The 19,240-nt window shown below is 45.1% G+C and overlaps 1 protein-coding gene across 1 annotated transcript in view; it reads left to right on the top strand.

Annotated features, from left to right (window-relative positions):
• MOV10L1 (Mov10 like RNA helicase 1) overlaps positions 1–19,240 on the top strand; it is a 111,032-nt gene that overhangs the window by 64,692 nt on the left and 27,100 nt on the right. The window contains exons 18-20 of the mRNA XM_060244397.1: positions 1,934–2,080; positions 4,703–4,824; positions 19,115–19,214. Coding sequence (XP_060100380.1) covers positions 1,934–2,080; positions 4,703–4,824; positions 19,115–19,214 — 369 coding nt within the window. The remainder of the gene's footprint in view (positions 1–1,933; positions 2,081–4,702; positions 4,825–19,114; positions 19,215–19,240) is intronic.

Genomic DNA, 19,240 nt, shown 5'->3' on the forward strand with positions numbered 1-19,240 from the left:
GTTCCATGTTCCTGTTGATGTTCAGACAGTTTTTTCCCCACTGTTTATCTAAAGCTTTTCTAAAGGGACTTCTACGTCTGTATCCCCCAGTTAAACCCATTGTTCCTGCTTGGAGTTTATCTCTAGTCCTAGCACAGCTTGTTAAACATCCTTTCAAGCCCTTAGCGTCTGTTGACTTACGTTTACTTTCTTGGAAGACTACCCTATTGGTTGTCCTTACCTCAGGTAAACGAGCAAGTGATCTGTTTGCCTTCCGCTCTGATCCACCTTATACCGTCTTCCATAGTTCCAAGATGATTCTTCAGACGGACCCCACCTTTCTCCCGAAGGTCGTCTCCCCTTTCCACCTTTCAAGAGCTACTTCCTTACCAGCTTTCTTCCCAGAACCCAATGACTTAAGTCAAAGGATACTGCATACTCTCGATGTGAAGAGACCCTTATCCTTCTGTCTTGCACGTACACAATCATTTCAAAAGGACACTAATTTGTTTGTAGCCTATGGCAAGCCCCATAAAGGCTCCAAGATATCCACCCAAAGACTTTCCAAATGGGTGTCTAGTGCAATTTGGTTGTGTTATGAGACTGCTGAACAACCATTACCTGTTGGATTCAGAGCTCATTCTACTAGAGCCGTCTCAACTTCTTTGGCATTTCTGCACGGAGTATCCCTGGAGGACATTTGTACCGCTGCAACCTGGTCCTCTCCGTCCACGTTCGTCGTTCATTATGCCCTGGACGTTCGTGCTAGACGTGATGCCTTCTTCAGCCAGGCAGTCCTCCACTCAGTATTTTACTAATCCTTCTCCAGGTGAGTGCAAGGTGAGTGCCCATATGTGAACTAACTATTATGTTTGCTTACCAATTGCCAGCACCCAGCTCCTGTGTTTAGCTTGTTAATCACCCATGTGTGGGACTGCACAGAGACCACGATGAAGATAAACAGGTTGCTTACCTGTAACTGATGATCTTTGGGTGGTCATCTGTGCAGTCACACACGCCCACCCAGCCTTCCCCTCTGCTGGCTCTTTGCTTCTCTCCTGCATGGATGTCAGTAGCGGCTGGAAGAAACTGACTGGGAGAGGCGCCTTCCACTCGCTCCAGGCATGTGCAGTCGGTGCCTGCTCCCCAGGGCAAGCCGGAAAGCGTGCCAAAAATAATGCTCAAGCAAGCTTTTGGAGTCTCCAAGGTTAGGATCCATTGCCAAAGGCAAGACCCATCTGTGTGACTGCACAGATGACTACTCTAAGATCATCAGTTACAGGTAAGCAACCTGTTTTTTTTGCTCTGTAGCTCCTGTGCAATTGAGCAAGTCTGGCAAAGCAAGCTGTGATGCAGAAGGAAGCAAGATATAGGGAGAAGGAAGCAGATGACAGCCAGTTGCTCAGGGGCCTGATAGGAGCCCTCTGGGGGCCTAATTCAGCCCCCAAACTGCATGTTTGACACCCTGATCTAAACAAAAAGAGGTGTGGGAACTATCAAGAAGGAAATGGAGAAACATACGGGTGCCTCTCATGAACTTGTTTGAGAATTATGTTTTCGCAAAGAGCATTCCCCCAGAAAAAAAGCCTGGGGTTTGAAGAGGAGGAAGTCTTTTGCTTGAGAAATTATGTTCGTAGAAGGCACTTTATTGTAGACCAGAAAAAGTCATCTGAGAACTACTTTTGTGTAGATAAAAGGATGTTCCAAAGAAAATGTTACACTTATGAAGTCCAGTAGTAGCTCCAGTCTCTCTTCACAGAGATGTTCTAATAGTAAGTGGGGGAAATAGTATTTTGAGTATAGTTACTTTGTTTAAAGCGCAGACACGTTACTTACAACATTGCAGAAAATTTTCTTCCAGATCTTGTTTTGTTTACAAAGGTGTTAAGCTTTTTAAGAGGATCCCAAGAAATGGGAAAACTGTAGAAAAAAAATGTCGTGTTTAAAATTTTAGATACATTACAGTCTACCAGACAGCCGAATCCTAATTTGTGCCCCGTCAAACAGTGCAACAGATTTGATTTGTTTACGACTTCATGACAGCAACATGTTAAAGCATGGCACTATGGTCAGGGTGAATGCGTCCAGCAGAAATGAAGAGGTAAAGCTGATCTTGTTTTCTTTTACTTTGTCCTGTCTGAATTGCATATTGACTTCCATCAGCTTCCCATATTTGCACCTTTCGGTACATATCAGGTAAGCTGTACAGATTTTTTTATGTCCTTCAAGAATGTGCGCGTTAATGTGGATAAACATTTACAATTTTATAATTTATAAAACAATTTTTACTCTGGGTGATTTGTGATTGATGCAAGAGCCAGCCATTGAGCTTTTTTTTGTAAATATGGCTCCAGTCCAATAAACCATTTCTCCTAAATTCAGTATAGGGGAGAGAAGATGGTTCATTTGGCATAGACTAAGTTAGCTTGGAGAAACGTCGACTGCGGGGTGGCGTGATAGAGGTTTTACAAGATTATGCATGGGATGGAGATGGAGAAGGTAGAGAAAGAAGTCCTTTTCTTCCTTTCTCACAATACAAGAACTCGTGGGCATTCGATGAAATTGCTGAGCAGTCGGGTTAGAACGGATAAAAGGAGGTACTTCTTCACCCAAAGGGTGATTAACATGTGGAATTCACTGCCACAGGAGGTGGTGGCGGCTACAGGCATAGCCAGCTTCAAGAGGAGGTTAGATAAAAATATGGAGCAGAGGTCCATCAGTGGCTATTAGCCACAGTGTATGTGTGTGTGTATTTCGCCACTGTGTGACACAGAGTGTTGGACTGGATGGGCCGTTGGCCTGATCCAACATGGCTTCTCTTATGTTCTTAATACAGCTTCAAGGCAGCCTTGCTGCTGAAATGATGTATTCACACAAAGTTTGTTTCTTGTATTCTGCAATGCCAGTTATTTTGCTCTTACTTACAGTGTTTGATGCTTGACTTTCTAACTAACTCTGCCAACTAAACCACTCTGGATATCTCAACAGGTGGTATGTAGAATGCATTAAATAAACAAATAGTTGTTGCGATAGGAGAGCCAGTTTGGTGTAGTGGTTAAGTGTGCGGACTCTTATCTGGGAGAACTGGGTTTGATTCTCCACTCCTCCACTTGCACCTGCTAGCATGGCCTTGGGTCAGCCATAGCTCTGGCAGAGGTTGTCCTTGAAAGGGCAGCTGCTGTGAGAGCCCTCTCCAGCCCCACCCACTTCACAGGGTGTCTGTTGTGAGAGAGGGAGATAAAGGAGATTGTGAGCCGCTCTGAGACTCTTCAGAGTGGAGGGCGGGATATAAATCCAATATCTTCTTCTTCTTCTTCTACTCCTGCTGACTGTGGATCTCGGTAATGCAGATAAACTGTTCCAGGTCAGCTGGCCAGTTTCTCCCTGGACGGGTGACTGAATGGAGAAGCAGAGAGTGCAGTTTCTTGTAAGCCTCACACTGAGACTAGGCATGGCATCCCCAGAGCGGAACACTTTGTGGAAAAAATAAGTACGCTTGGAAGTTCAGACTGCTGCAGAAAAAGAAGACTGATGACCTCATTGTTCCCAAGTCCATCTTAGGGTCCTTTTAGCAGCCATGAACTGGAAGTTTTGTACTTGAAACCTTAATTCCCAGCTATTGCGGGGGTGGGGGGTGTTCTGGAGCATACAGGGAGAAGAGTCTTAAGCCTTCTTGCTGTGCTGTTTTCATGATCCAAACCATTCTCAAGGACCCAATGTTTGCTTCATTGGGGAAATGTACTGATGGGCTATGTACAAGTTTCCCCAGTAATGCCAGTGCTCCCCATAGCCATTTCACATTGAGAAAATACCACAGGCAGCACCCTGAGCCTCCCTCCAAAGCACACCATGGTCTCATTGGGCCCTCAATGAGAGCCAGTTTGGTGTACTGGTTAAGTGCGTGGACTCTTATCTGGAAGAACCGGGTTTGATTCCCCACTCCTCCACTTGCACCTGCTGGAATGGCCTTGGGTTAGCCATAGTTCTGGCAGAGGTTGTCCTTGAAAGGGCAGCTGCTCTGAGAGCCCTCTCAGCCTCACCCACCTCACAGGGTGTCTGTTTTGGGGGGCGAAGATAAAGGAGATTGTAAGCCGCTCTGAGTCTCTGATTCAGAGAGAAGGGCAGGGTATAAATCTGCAATTCTTCTTCTTCTCCTCATATGCCTGGGATTTAAATTGTGATCACAGAACTCCCAAAGTATGTATGCAGATAGGACCCGGAAGCATCCCTGGGATATATTACGTAGTTGTAGTCCTGATATTATTGCCCAAAACTCCACTCAACACTTTGCTTTAGCATAAGCAGTGTTGCTCTTAGAAAAGTTAGTGGTGGACAGTCCAATTTACATAGGGTTTCCTCACTAAAAAGTAGTGTGAGGCAAGAGTACAAAGGAAGAAAATAAACCAATTCAACATAAAAGTTGTAAAAATGTATAGAAGTGTAGAGAGCTGTTTGGATATACGATGCATCTTGAGCAAACGAGGCAACAAGGTTTTGTTTCCAAGAGCAGCCCCTTTTGTCATCTGTTGCTCACTCATAAGAGCTTAAACTTATTTTCATGCTACATCCGATTATAGTACATGGTGTTTCACAGATACAAAGCAGTCAACATTTTTCCAGTCTTTAAAATGGCACTTAGAGTTTCAGTATTCTGCTGTTGCTGTCAAATAGCTTTAGAATATCATAAATGAAGAACAGATTGCTTGTTTGTGTTTACTTTCAGTGTCTGAATGATGTAATAAAGCTTTACAGCAAAGATGGAGAAGACATCAGGCAAGCATCTCGGTTCAGGATAATTGTTGTTACATGCAGCAGCGCTGGAATGTTCTACCAAATAGGAATAAGGTATATGGTGAATGCATGTTTGGATGAAAAACCTGGGCATAGACTTGGGACATTAAAATGGAAGGGTCTTGCTATGCAACTCTTTCCTAAACAGAGGATAACCAGAGAATCAGAACTACCTGCTTCTGTCTTTCAGACCCAGTAGCTTGTGTTATATAATGTTACAGTGTGCATCTTTTAAAACATTTGCCGCCTCCTTCAGACCACCTCTTCACATTACTACTTAATGATAGAAGAGAAGCGGCATGTTGAGATATCCACTGATGATGTATGTCAGAGTGTACGAGAGAGTAAGTTTGCCACTGGCCTTCTGTTCAGTCCCACATGAGGATTGCACAGGAGCAGACCTGTCGTTGGAGAGGTTTTGCAGCTGAAAGGAGGTCATTGATGTGTGAGTCTCTGGAGCATTAGAGTAGTGAGGAATTAATTATTCATCAAAGAAAACTTATCAGTCCCTGGACCAAGAGAAATCCAGCTGACCTGGGCCAGGGCCTTTTTGAACCTGGCTCTTGCCTGGTGGAACTCTGCTGGAGAACATCCATGCCCTGCGGGACTTACCTTTCCACAGGGCATGTAAGGCAGAGATGTTCTGCCAGGCCTTTGGTTGAGGACAGTGATGGGACAGTAAGCAGTCTGGCGCGCCTGGGTTTTCCCACTCACCCCTTCCTGCCTCCGTAGAAGCTCTGGGGAGTCACAATTTTAATTCCAAATGATCACCATCTGTTTTTAATTGGAACTGTTTTTAATTGGAAATTATTCTGTGTTGTAATACTAATTTAAACTACCTGGTGTAGATTGTTGTTGTTTCCTTGGTGTAAGTTACCCTGAGTCCGCTTGGAATGGGTAGCTGAAGAGTCTAAATAATAAATAATAAGAATTGTGAGCCCTAAAGATGGCTCAGAAAGTACTATTTCAAAAAAACTTACCTGTTGTGGGGTGAAGATGACCCAGATGGATGAGCTTGAGTTTTGCCTTTTTTTGTCTGGGCGAAAGACACAATATTCTGACTTGTAAGATCTGCCAACGGTTTACTCCAAGGCCAGGGAGCATAGAGCTTCCAAATTCAAGGTGGCACCGTGGGAGAAAGCACTTAAAACCTCAGACCTGATGTCCAAATTGGCTTCAGAAATAACAGCATTGGATCCAGCACAATCAGCTCCGCACCTGGGATCCAGGTCTAAACAGAGTTGATCAGATTCACATGCTCCTTGGATCCAGCATGTGTTTTCTCTAAGCCTTGAACCAAGAAGGCTAAGACTAAAGACAAGGAGAAACCAAGAACAAGCCCCAACTCCAGAACCAACTCTGGCTTTAAAAGAAAGGCCCAAGACACCTTCCCTAAATCACCTCCTGGATCACTCTTGGGGGAGTTAGAAATGAAGGTACCCTCCAGGACAGATCCAGAATGACATTGGAACCAAGCAGATGTTGATGGTTCTTTGGGCTTAGTCCCAGCCACCTATGATATGGCCTTCTAATCCATACATCCCCATTGGATATCTGGAAGAATGGGTCAACTTCAGTAGGTCTAGGGATCCAAATTCCTATATTTATCTGCATTGGGCTCATTTGTACCCACCTTCAGCTACCGTGTCCTTCAGGCCACCATCTCCTGTACTGGGGAGGACAGAAGAGGCAGCCGCTGTGTCTGATGGATCTGCATCGGATCCAAGCCCAGATGTAACAGTAGGGGAACTGTCATCAGCATCCCCTACAGAAGATCTCACGTGTCCAATGAACAAATAATTCATATGCCACTATCTTTAGAAATCGAGATCATCGTCTTGGTGCATAAATTGAGAGATGATTTTGAGCCGGTTCTATTATGATACCCCAGGCATGATTGCCTTTCCGATTTTTGAGGCACTGGAAGACCTCACCCAGGAAGTCTGGCAAAAACCAGCATCACTGCATCCCGTTTCCAGGAGGGCGGAGCAACACTTTGATAGAATTAAAAAGGAACCTTTCAACTATCTTACAACTCATCTCCCACCTTCGCCACGATTGACAGAAGAGATGCAGCCTAAGGGCTATCAGCCTTATTACTCTACACTCGCATACAGAAAGGGGCAGAAGTTGGGTGCTTTAGGATGCAAATTATACTCGTCTGCTCTAGGTTTTTAAGATTGCCGATTACAAAACTGCAGATACCAGTTGTCCCTATGGAAATGAATGCTACCCTTCTTTGAGTACTGCTGGAAGACGAGAGGCCCCTCGCCAAGATGTTGCAAGCCAAGGCCATCAAGCTATCAAAACAGCAGATAAATGCCAGCAAACGTTCTGCGGATGCTGTAGCTTGTGCTATGGCAAGTGCCATAGTCCTCAGATGGCACACCTGTTGGAGATCTCTAGCGTTACCAGCCATGACCAAGCAAAAAGTAGAGGATTAACTGACAGATAATGCCTACTCTGTCTTGTTCTGCCTCGTCCTCCTAGGGATTCCCAACCCCCTGGAGGGGCTTTTCTTCCACTCTCAGGTTAGCCCGTCACCACTACTGATAATTGTACAGATTTCTCACTGGGTGGATTAGGACCCCTAGCTTCCCTTCTTAGTTCTGAGGCCTTCCCTCTTTGTCTCCCACTGATAAGCATGTGGCCACCATGGGAACAGATTAATGTCTTGGGCACCCTTGGAGGACTTAACTGCTTGCCAACACACACACACACCCCGGGACCCCCTATTCAGATAATGTATTCAAGACAGTACAAGTCTGTGTGGTACAGAGAATTACTTCCAGCATCAACAGTTTAAAGCCTTAATTAAAAAGAAAATGTTTACAAGGCGTCGTGAGTCAGGGCTCAGCGAGGAGAAGAGGAACTCCATGTAACCCGCTCTGAGTCAACAGAAGCCAGCGAGCAGGAAGATGAACTTCAGGCTTCTCAGGATTCAGTCAACAGTTGGTGTAGAGCCATTGATAGTCACCAGTCCTGAGTCAACAGGTGAAACTAAGTTGATCATTCCTAGCCCTCCAGTATCACCCACACTTTTGGAGCACCGCAGATAGAGGCTTCAAGCAGAACTACAGGAGAGATGACAAAGAGATCAGCTCCTAGCCCAATGCCAGCTGCTTGAGTAGTTGCAGAATTCTTCCGGGGCTCTGCTCCTGTGACCCGTGATCCAGCTCTTGATTCTGATCTTCTGTAACAGCTCTGACTGCTTGGTAAATGACTTCAGTCTGCTAGATCTTGCGCTCAGACAAGTCCCTAAATTCTATTCTGACTTCCCAGTATGTGACCCGTAGATTCGACCCTGACTTTGATTATGGAATTCAGCTCCCTGGGCTGCCTGTGTCTCTGACACAAGCATACTTTTAGTACAACACCAGGTGAGCAAGGAAAACAAAGGAAATTGGTAAAAACATAAATTCTCTGTCCCTTCCCCTATATGTGCCTTCTCTGATGGTAAAATATAGGACAAGTTATTTAGCTTAGTTGTTCTAGTTCTCAACAGAGTTAGCATTATTTTGAAGCTTGCTCCCAGTTTCCCAAGTAAGCACATGGTCAATTTGGCTGCCTCAGGAGTTAAATAATCCTGTGTCTTCTCATCACCTGAGCATCCTAAAGAAAGAGAGTTTCCTCCTTGCTCCCAGGAGTTTTATCTTCTATCTTTCCCCACCTCCCTGACCAGGTCAGAGAAGTGCTTCCTGGTGATCTCCAAGAATCTCTTTCCTGGGGACAGTCTAGCATTCTTTATATATCTCCAAACTTCTGTCCCCTGCTAGAAGAGAGGAAGAAGTGAACTAGCCAGTCCGATTGCCTCTCCTGCTAGATAGATTCGCATTTTTAAGACGCTGAGCTTGGAAAGACATTGAGGGACTTCCTCCTTTCCAGCCTAATCTCTGCCCAGAGAGAGAGAGAAAGTTTTAAAATGCACAGTGGAAGCCTGCTGCTTGCCAACATCCCAGGATAAAATGTGTTTCATCACACTTACCTTTGGAAGGTTTGTCGTGATCCTAGGCCTAGTGAGACCTGCAGGCTCCAGGGAAGCCTGTGTTAAAGTAGCTACAGGGCCTACATTTTCCCAAGATCCCTTCTTCCTTCTGATTGGGTGGCAGAAGTTTTGGAGGGAAAACCTGCCTAGAGGGGTGGGACCTGGGAGGAAGCAATAAAAGACCAGCTAGAGAGGAAAGTGTGTTTTCTCTGGAAAGGCTGCAGCTGCTGAGAGGTTTTCTCTGGGAAGGCTGGAGAAGGCTGCAGCTGCTGAGAGGTCCCTCATCCATGGAGACTGAGTGAGTCAATTGGAATTAGAGGAAGGGAACATGTCATTAGTTTCATCAGGGCTTTTATTTCTTCATACCAACCTTTACTCTTTTCATATTCACTGTCGCACTAAAAGTTTTTACGAATCACTTCCTGTTTTGAGCGCTTACAATAAACCTGTTGTTGTTATACCGCATGGGTCCTCATGTCTTTTCGGTCACAGATAGGAATTTGCTAATAAGGAAGACTGGATGGTTCGGTGCTCTGGGTCCTCCCAGACAGACCCTTACCAGAGTGGTGGCGGCCAATAGAATGCCCTTCCTGGTCCCCTGCTGTTGTGACAAGGTTCCATGTTGTTTTCCATCAGAACAGGTGAGACACTGCCTCTGATAAAGAACAGGCAAACAGCAAAATCTTTGGGGGTATCGCAACCGGCCCCAACTCTTTACACAGCACCCCTGGGCACCGGTATCATAGGGAGTACCAATATTCCAACACTTCCAGGGCACAGTATCCTGCACCTAAGCCATTTATGCCTCAACAAGACTACCAGAATCGCAAGGATTCTCCAGAATGCTCCTGGTTAGTAAGAAAAATGGAGAAGCGAGAACCTGTCATGGGTGCTGGGGACCCTGCAGAAGAAGCCGAGCCTGCAGAGCCTGCAGAAGGAACTGTGCCCCTGCCACCTGCACCAGTGCCCCTGCCTCCTGCTGAAGAAGATCCAAGCCCCCCTGCCTCGCCCTCTCGGGTGGCTCGTGTGCGTGACCGCCTTCGTCGGGACCTCAGGGATCGGAGGAGGGCGGCACGCTCACAAGCAAGACGCTCCCTGAGCCCTGAGTGTTGAAAGGATTCTGGCCCTTCTAAGTGTGAGGATGCTTAAGTTTCGGCAGGATCCTGGCTGCTGCTCTGAGACAGCAATTAGCCCAAATGAGCAACAGGCAGCAGAGGGCTATATAGCTGTGGGCTTTGGGAGGAGGCTTTGTGGAAGCAACTAGTCACATACCTGACATCCTAGCATCCACGCCGGCTCTTGACTTTGGCTTTTGGATTCCTGACTTTGGCTTGGACCTCTGGACCCCCTGACTTCGGCTTCGGAACCTCTGACCTGTGATACCTGGATTACGATTCTGTTTTGGCGCCTTGGACCCACCTTGCTCACCAGTTGCAGACCCTGGACCGCCCCTGGACGTTGCCTGACTCAGCCCCAGCTCGTGACAGAACCATCTCAGAGAGTTAAATGGTTTTCCTTAATGTTTCTGAACTTCACATTGTTTCCATTCCTTCGGTTTTGAAATGATTCCAATTAAACTGTTGGTTCATTGTTACTGATTTGAAGGATGCTCACTTTCATATTTCTAATCTTAAACAACGCCATGAGTTTTTATGTTTCTGATGTTGGAAGTTTGTGTTTCAGTATATGGTGTTGCCTTTTGGTTTGACTACAGCATCCAGGGTAGTCCTAGCACTGGAAGTAGCTTATTTATGGGTGTCATATTTTTCCCTATCTAGATGACTGGTTGGTGGTTGCTTAGTCTAAAGACCAAGTAGTGAGAAATTGTTCTTTGGTTCTGGAGACTTGTCAAAGATAGAGAGCGACTGTAGATTAAACTCCATCATCCGGGCATTGATAAGAGACTTCTCAAACTAATCATAACTCTACATTCCTCCACCACTTGCCAAATCAAAACTTCACCTACTGAGGAACTGACACCTAAAATTCCCTTCAATAAAGGAGTTAAACAAGGATGCATCCTCACTCCTTTTTTATTTAATCTATATCTCAATGATTTGGCTCCTGTACTAACAGGAGTAGATTGCCACCCCCCAAAATTGGGCTCTACGCGCATTCCCATCTTGCTATACGTGGATGACACAGTACTTCTTTCTCGTACAAGGGCTGGACTCAGACGACTGTTGAATAGATGTCTCAGTTCTTTTCAAGAAAACAAACTGCATTTGAATTACAAAAAATCTAAGATTGTGGTTTTTGCTAAGTCTTGTAAAATCCACAAATGGCTATTCGATGGGAAAGAAATAGAAAAGATCAGACATTTTAAATACCTAGGTCTCCATTTTAGTTACAATATGTCCTGGTCACATCACCGCAAATCTGCAGTTAATTTAGCAGCCATTACTGCATCAGCCGTTTCCCAGTTTTTCTTTAATGGAGGCAACCAGTTTGCTCCAGCGGCTTTAAAAATCTATAAGGCCAAAGTAATCCCGCAGTTATTGTATGGTATTCCAACTTGGATTAGTGCCCTTGAGTCTGATACAAAAGTGATAGAAAACGTCAGGGGAGAGAAATGATTTTGATAGCCCCTTTCTGGCCTCTCTAAATCTGGCTCCCAAGTTTTTATGGAGATGTCAAAGGGACAACATTTCTCCCTACCCAGACAATTGAATTTAATCAGCAAAGGGCCAGGTGTTCCACCATAGCCTGGATTGACTCAACTGTACTGTTTAGAAGCTTGGGGGCAGGGATTTAATATTCTCTCAAGAGATAAATGATGCGCTTTTTAAACGCGCACAAACCCAATGCGAGAAATTGGGTAGGATTCCAAAACCAGGAATCCTATGTATATAAACGAAGGTTTTCAACATGGCGTAATAAGAACCCCTCTTCTTTTACTATCCCTTTGCAGGGTGTATTTGAATATTCGTTATATCTGAAGAATAAAGGTTTGACCTTTTCCCTCAATGAAGGTCTACCTAGCTGCTGTTTCTTGGTTTCATGGTGAGGTGGATGGGCAATTAGTATTCTCTCACCATCGGTCCAAGGGTTTTTTGAAGAGTTTATGTAGTCTTTGCTCCTAGGGATTCTTGGATTCCCCAGTGGCCCTTTTCACTTGTTTTGACTCCGCTGATGTGCAAGCCTTCCAAGCCGCTTGCTACATGTTCAGAGGAGCTTCTTTCTATGAATGTTTTAATTGTTTTGGTGGTTACTTCAGCCAGGAGGGTCAGCGAACTGGCAGCCCTGCAGGTGAAAACTCCATTTTTAAGACCTTCCCTGAGTGGGTAGTACTTCAACCCAGCCTTAGGTTCCTCCCTAAGGTGGTTTCCAAATTCCATTTATCTCAGGAGATCATTTTACCAGTATTTTTTTTCCTGTGCCAAGTTCTGGCAAGGAGCATCTCCTGCGCTCCTTAGATATTAGAAGGGCACTGTTGATTGACCTGAAAAGGACCAAAGAGTTTTGCAAAGATAAAACGCTGTTTATTTTGCAGGGCCTAATAAAGGGGGGGAAGAAGGTTTTCTCCCAGGCATTTTCCAGATGGATTGTCTCTACTATAAAGCAATGTTACAAGTCAGCAGACATACCATATCCTTTAGAGATCAAGCCGCATTCTACTAGAGCTGTAGCTTCCTCTATAGCCTTCTTCAATGGTGTGCCTTGGACAGAGGCTTGCCAAGTTGTTACTTGGTCATCTGCTGACACCTTCATACATCACTGTGCCTTGGATCTGCAGGCAAGTGGGGAAGGTGATTCTTCTGTCTATGTTTACATAAGATATTCCACCTTTGGAATAGCTTGCTAGAATCCCCATGTGGAACTACACAGAAGATTGATGGTGAAACAAGATTGCAGTTATATGTAACAGCTGTTCATCAAGTGTCTTCTGTGCAGGCACACATACCCTCCCTCCTGTCCCACTGCATGCTCTGGCTTTGGCGGCGCTGGAGGTACTGAAAATCGGGGTGCTGCTGTGCAGGCGCATGTGGCCCCTGGATGGGAACAAAGACTCTAGCTCCAGTGCGCAGTGCCACCTGGAGGCTTTTAGCTGCAGAACCAGGCCTGCTCATGTGCAGTCCCATATGTGCCTGCAGTGAGGATTTATTTGTTTTATTTATTTATTTAGACAATTTATATTCCTCCCTTTCCCAATTGGGCTCAGGGCAGGTAACATTTTAAAAACAGTATAAAAAAACAGTTAAAACCAATAAATGTGAACAATACTATAATAAATACAATACATTAGGGTTTGTAGAATCTTTCGGGATCAAGTGCCGTGTTCTACTGGAGAAAGTTTTCCTTCCAGACGTTTCGTTCTCAGCTGCGGAGAACATCCTCAGTGGCGTTGCAGCCGGAGCAGGCGCTCACACCTTCTTGGCTGCTGTGCATTGCTGTGCACAGCAGCCAAGAAGGTCTGAGCGCCTGCTCCGGCTGCAACGCCACTGAGGATGTTCTCAGCAGCTGAGAACGAAACGTCTGGAAGGAAAACTTTCTCCAGTAGAACACGGCACTTGATCCCGAAAGATTCTACAAACCCTAATGATGTTACCAGCCGTGAAAACCTGAAATCTTTGATAAATACAATACAGTTTGGTGGCTCAGTTGAGTGCATCATAATATACTGAGAGTCTCAGACATCAGATAGTGTAAAACCAGTATTTCAGCAGAGGTGGTATTGCAGCAGTAAGGCCAGCCGATAGAATAGCTCTGTCTTGCAGGCCCTACGAAAAGGTAACAATTCAGTAAGGACTCAGCTCTCTAAGGGGAGCTGATTCCACCAGGCTGGGGCCAAGGCCGAAAAGGCCCTGGCTCTGGTCAAGGCTAGTCAGACGTCCTTCAGGCCAGGAACAGTTAGCAGATGTTGGGTGCCAGATTGTAGTGTTCTCCGAAGCATATATGGGGAAAGGTCCCATAGATATGTCGGTCCCAGGCAATGGTAAGGCTTTAAAAGTTAAGACTAAAACCTTGAAACGGATCAGGTACTCAGTTGGTAGCCAGTGCAGTTTGCACAGCGCTGGCTGGATGTGTGCCCGGCTAGGCACTGTTATCAACAGTCAAGCTGCTACATTCTGCACCATCTGGAGTTTCTGGATCAGTCTCAACGGTAAGCCTGTGTAGAGCGAGTTACAGTAATGCATCCTGGAAGTGACTGTTACATGGATCGCTGTAGCTAGGTCCTGGGGGGATAGGTAGGGCGCTAGCTGCCTGGCCTGCCGAAGATAATAAAAGGCAGACTTGGCAACCATTGCGACCTGTGCCTCCATTGAAAGTGAGGCATCCAGTGTCACTCCAAGCTCTTCACCTTCTGAACCAGCACTAAAGATGCACCATCCAGGGTTGGGAGCTGGATTCCTGATCCTAACCCCCCCCCCCCCCCCGGCCCAGGTACAGGACCTCCGTTTTAGCTGGATTAAGCGTCAATCAGCTTTGCCTCAACCATCCCACCACAACTTCTAAGGCTGAGGTCAGATGACTCGGCGCGGAGTCTGGGTGGCCGTATATCAGCAGATAGAGCTGAGTGTCATTTGCATATTAATGACAACCCAGCCTGAAACTTTGGGCAATCTGGGCAAGGGAGAGCATGTAAATGTTAAACATCATTGGCGAGAGAATAACTCCCTGAGGTACACCTCATTCCAGCGGGTGCCGCATGGAGATCTGCTTGCCAAGTGCCACGCTTTGTCCCCGACCACGGAGGATCCTCAATGAACAGGTTACGTGTGACTGCAACCCTGTTTTATTGTAGTTTCTTCGGTATGGGGTGTGCATGAATTCGGCATACCTCCAGTGGACAGAATAGGGTATTTAAGATCTCCCGTTTGCTTTTATTTTTGACCCTTCACTGTCCTACTTCTGTAATAAAATTTTATTTGAGGTGGTTGTTGGGGTTTTTTGCAGGGGGGGATACAGAATAAAAAGGAAAAGGAGGGAAAGGTAGTTTCCAAAAAACGCATGTATAGGGCAATTTCACACATATTAAAGACATTCCTTTGAAATGTGTTATGTATACAATAGTACCTTCATTGCTTTACTTGATTATCTGGAGTACAGGAAGCAAAATGGTGTCAGTAGAACCATACTGGGGTTCTCATTGAGGAAAAAGCAATGTATATTTGGAGAGCATGGGTTTTCTGGGAAATAGGTGAATGCCATAAATAGAGTATTTTCTGACATAGCATGTTTTTAGTAATGATCATAACCAGTATTTTAAAAGGTACCCAGTGTTAATTTTGCCCTGACCTGGATGGCCCATGCTATCCCAGTCTTACCACATCTCAGAAGCTAAGCAGCACTTGACAGCACTTTCCACCCCCACCAAGTTTTATGCCCCTGTAAGACGTTCAGAAAATCCTGCTACAGGCATGAGTGGAGTCCGGAAACATGTCGGATTTTAAGCGGTTGTCCAAACGTCAACATCTGCGAATGGTGGTTAGCTCGTTCGAGTCCCGCGTTGAGATGACTGGGGCATGGACTAATTTGATACTGCTTTAAATCTGGAACAAAATTCTTCTGACGGTTCCTGAGCGGAATTTCTCTGTTTGAACGCTCCATCGTTGGCGGCTCGTCAGAAGCGCACCACCGCTTCCCTCCCAAAGCCCCCTGCAAATGATATCACTGCGCCAGTGAATGAGCGAGCGAATGTTGGCTCGATAAACCGTTTACCCGCCCCTGTGTCTGGAAACAAAACTCACTTTTGAAACTAGATGTGAACTGATTTGAATTCCTGGGGTTTTTTCTGCACGCATAGTGCTCGTGCTGGAAAAGTAGTGCCAACGGACTAGCAAAACTGTTAGTGATCCGACCCATTTAAAAGCGACGTGCATCCCCGCCCTTGAGAACGAGGTCATGGTGGGTGTGCGAGGTCTCTCGTGGAGAAGGGAGGAGACGCTGGATCTGCTCAATAGTGCAGATAGCGGGCATCACTGCGCCTGTGCTAATGCAGATTGACGTCTCATGAAACGAGGTCTGGTAGAGCACTCTGATCGACCAGCGACGGGACCCACATGGGATAGAACGGGAGCCTGGCTGTTGTCTGATTGGAAAATTGGTTGTGCAGATTATAATAGAGGCGCGTTGCAGATGGATTTAATGGTGAGTGTGACCGCACCCCCAGAGTCTCAGAGCGGCTCACAATCTCCTTTACCTTCCTCCCCCACAACAGACACCCTGTGAGGTGGGTGGGACTGAGAGGGCTCTCACAGCAGCTGCCCTTTCAAGGACAACCTCTGCCAGAGCTATGGCTAACCCAAGGCCATCTAAGCTGTTGCAAGTGGAGGAGTGGGGAATCAAACCCGGTTCTCCCAGATAAGAGTCCGCACACTTAACCACTAGAAATGCTTAACAAGAAATGCTTGGACTGAAATATTTTATTAGGGAAGAAATATATTCAAACCAGTTTAAAGGTTTACGTAGTAGACATTGTTATTGGAATGGTACTCATAACAAATAGTGTCTGCTTGTATTTTCTTTACACGTATCGCATTTAGGAATATTGTTGCACTGAAAATTGCTGACACCATTTTAGCACACTCCTGAAATGATGCAGTATGAACACACATGAGGTTGTCTTACAATGAATGGTCCATCGAAGTTAGTATTGCCTACTCATACTGGTAGCGGCTCTCAGGTGGAGGTTTTTGCATCTCTCTCCCTCATCCTTTTGCATCTCATCTCAGTGGAGGTTGAGGGTTGATCCTGAAACCTATTATGCATGGCAAGCAGACGCTCTGCCACTGAGCCATTGCCTTTCTCTGTTCATGTCCTTTCTGTTTCCACGGAATTTAAGGCTCTTCCGTGGAGGTCACAGGGACACCTAGGTTTTGTTGTCAGGCACTGTAGCATCACTTGCGTTATCTGTTTTAACTCCATATGAAATTATTGATTATACTATCCCTTCGCCACATGTGAGGAGATGTGAGAGATAAGAATTTTCATTTCAGTTTTGATTTGGCCCGTACAGAAAATCAGTTGATTTCATAACTTAATTTTTATTCACATTATTTGTGGTTTTATCCACCATTCCTGGTTTCCAAATCAATTAAAAATACCTGTATTATCAGGGCTTTTTTATTTTTAAAGCAGGAACACAGTTCTGGCTGGCTTGGTGTCGGGGTGTGGCCTAGTATGCAAATGAGTTCCTGCTGGGCTTTTTCTACAAAAAAAGCCCTGTGTATTATCATAGAATTCCTTGGGGTAATCACCTGAAAGTGTACTCATTCCAGCTTTGAAACAGTCAAGCTTTCCTAATGCTGTATTTGCAATGGCATCCATTCATTTTTATTTTATGAAACAGTGACTCTCTAAAAACCAAACTTTTTTCTCCACATCTGACTACTTCCAAATAGACCCAGAGACCTCAAATGTGTTGCTTTCTTGGAGGAGGAAGTGCTGCAGAAGATCCCAGGAGGTGGAGGAAAATAGAAAATCATCTCTTTGCTTTTGGGAAACAGGCTTGTTTGGTTCTGTGTTCTAAAGGCCACAAAATCTATCCATGGCTAAGCAGAGGCCACTCAGCAGTGTTAGAAATGAAAACCAGCCATGCATTTTTCTCTTTGTCCTGGCGTTTTCTCGGCTCTTTTTATTGTCCAAAGCATAGCTATTTTAGAATCCTCTATACCTCTCTTTCTAAGAAGCAAACACCTGCCTGTCTCTCTCGGAAACAAATGTATCTCAGAACTTTGTCTGGAGAGAGCTCCTGAAGGTCAGTTGTTTGAGAGGTCACTCACCCTCAAGGCACACCTGACGAGAATGTACAGTTTCTGGAGTCCTGATGAGGCCTGAAGGAGGGTCCATGCTGTCTTATCACATCATGGGCATTTGCAGTATGTACAAAATATGTAGTTGTTCATGTTGGAGGGACGGTGGCTCAGTGGTAGAGCATCTGCTTGGTAAGCAGAAGGTCCCAGGTTCAATCCCTGGCATCTCCAAAAAAGGGTCCAGGCAAATAGGTGTGAAAAACCTCAGCCTGATACCCTGGAAAGCCGTTGCCAGTCTGAGTAGACAATACTGACTTAGATGGACCAAGAGTCTGATTCAGTATAAGGCAGCTTCATATGTTCATTCTAATGCACTATAGTACCACCAACCAGTGTTTTGAACAGGGCATAACTAGAGACCCCAAAATTAGCAAAGGATGGCCTTTTTTCTAGAGAGGGTGATCCTGCTAAAGCAGTCCATCTAGGGCAACCAAGAACTGACAGATAATTACCCTGTCTCTGTATGTGTCTGTTGCTTTGTTCTGTAGCCTGTTTTGAGGAGTCATTTAGGTTAGTGCTAACTGCTCATTACTCATGTATTGCTGAATAAATTAAACTTTGGATGAAAGCTTGTTACAGTGAACCTGGGAAGCAAAAATGAGAGTGATAGCTCTCAACAATTGCAATCCTGTTCCTCTCCAGGGAAGACTAATACACCCTTCCACAACAGGCTGTGACAGTGTAATTAGATCCTTAAGAGGGTGTTCCCCACAAGAACCTAGCAGCTCTGTTTTGGTGTAATGTTAACCTGTGGAACTACTTGCTGCAAGTCACCCCTGCAAGATAAGACAGGACCAAAACCAATTTCCATCCCTAATACTATGATAGCCTGACTAGATCGAATTTAGTTCATTGCTAGTTCATCGTGGGTAGGGAACATCTGTTTTCTCTTCAAGATGCTCTAAATTTTATCCTCAAGAAACAAAATGGGAGCCAAGAAATATATTGTCTGTCACTGAAATAATGCCATATTTGCTTAAAAAGGGAAATGTGATACAAACATAGGCACCAGTGAACAAACGTACCTGTGAATAGGAAGGTATTTGCAGCATGGTGAAGTTATTACAGGTGATAAGAGAGAAACCTCCTGTGCCCTTCAGTGTCTATAACAAGTTAAGTAACAATGGGAGGGAAACCATATCTGAGCTTTTTAGAGAAAAGGCAGAAATAAAAAATAGGATTATTAAACCTCTGTTTTATCCCTTGGTTGTGCAGAATGACCTAACAGTGGAATGTGTTAGGATATTTAAGAGAAAACTTAAATTCTAAAAGTCTGGAAGGAAATGAAAGATGCCAATCCCAGCGGCATCTCTTGAAAGTAGTTAGAGGTGGACCTGTGGATAGATGTGAAATATTAAGGACTGTGTTGGAAGATGGCATATTCTAAAGCCATAGTAACTCGACATTTTCCATGTTGAAACATGGAAAGTCACATTGATATCTTGCTTGTAATTGTGTAGAATTCTGGCAACGTAAAAGCTTGAGCTGTATTGAAGTACTGTGTGTGTATTTCTTCAGCACAATTTTTGTGCAATTCTTCAGTTTGCATAGATAACTACCACAAGGTGGCAGAATACTTGCAACTTTTGCTCTGTAACTCTAGGATTGGACACTTCACACATGTATTTGTGGATGAAGCAGGCCAGGCAAGTGAGCCCGAATGTCTGATTCCATTGGGGCTGATTTCTGAAGTCAGCGGGCAGGTATGTATTCTCCCTGTAACCGAATC

This window comes from Heteronotia binoei, chromosome 8, assembly GCF_032191835.1.
Source record: "Heteronotia binoei isolate CCM8104 ecotype False Entrance Well chromosome 8, APGP_CSIRO_Hbin_v1, whole genome shotgun sequence".
NCBI lineage: Eukaryota > Metazoa > Chordata > Lepidosauria > Squamata > Gekkonidae > Heteronotia > Heteronotia binoei.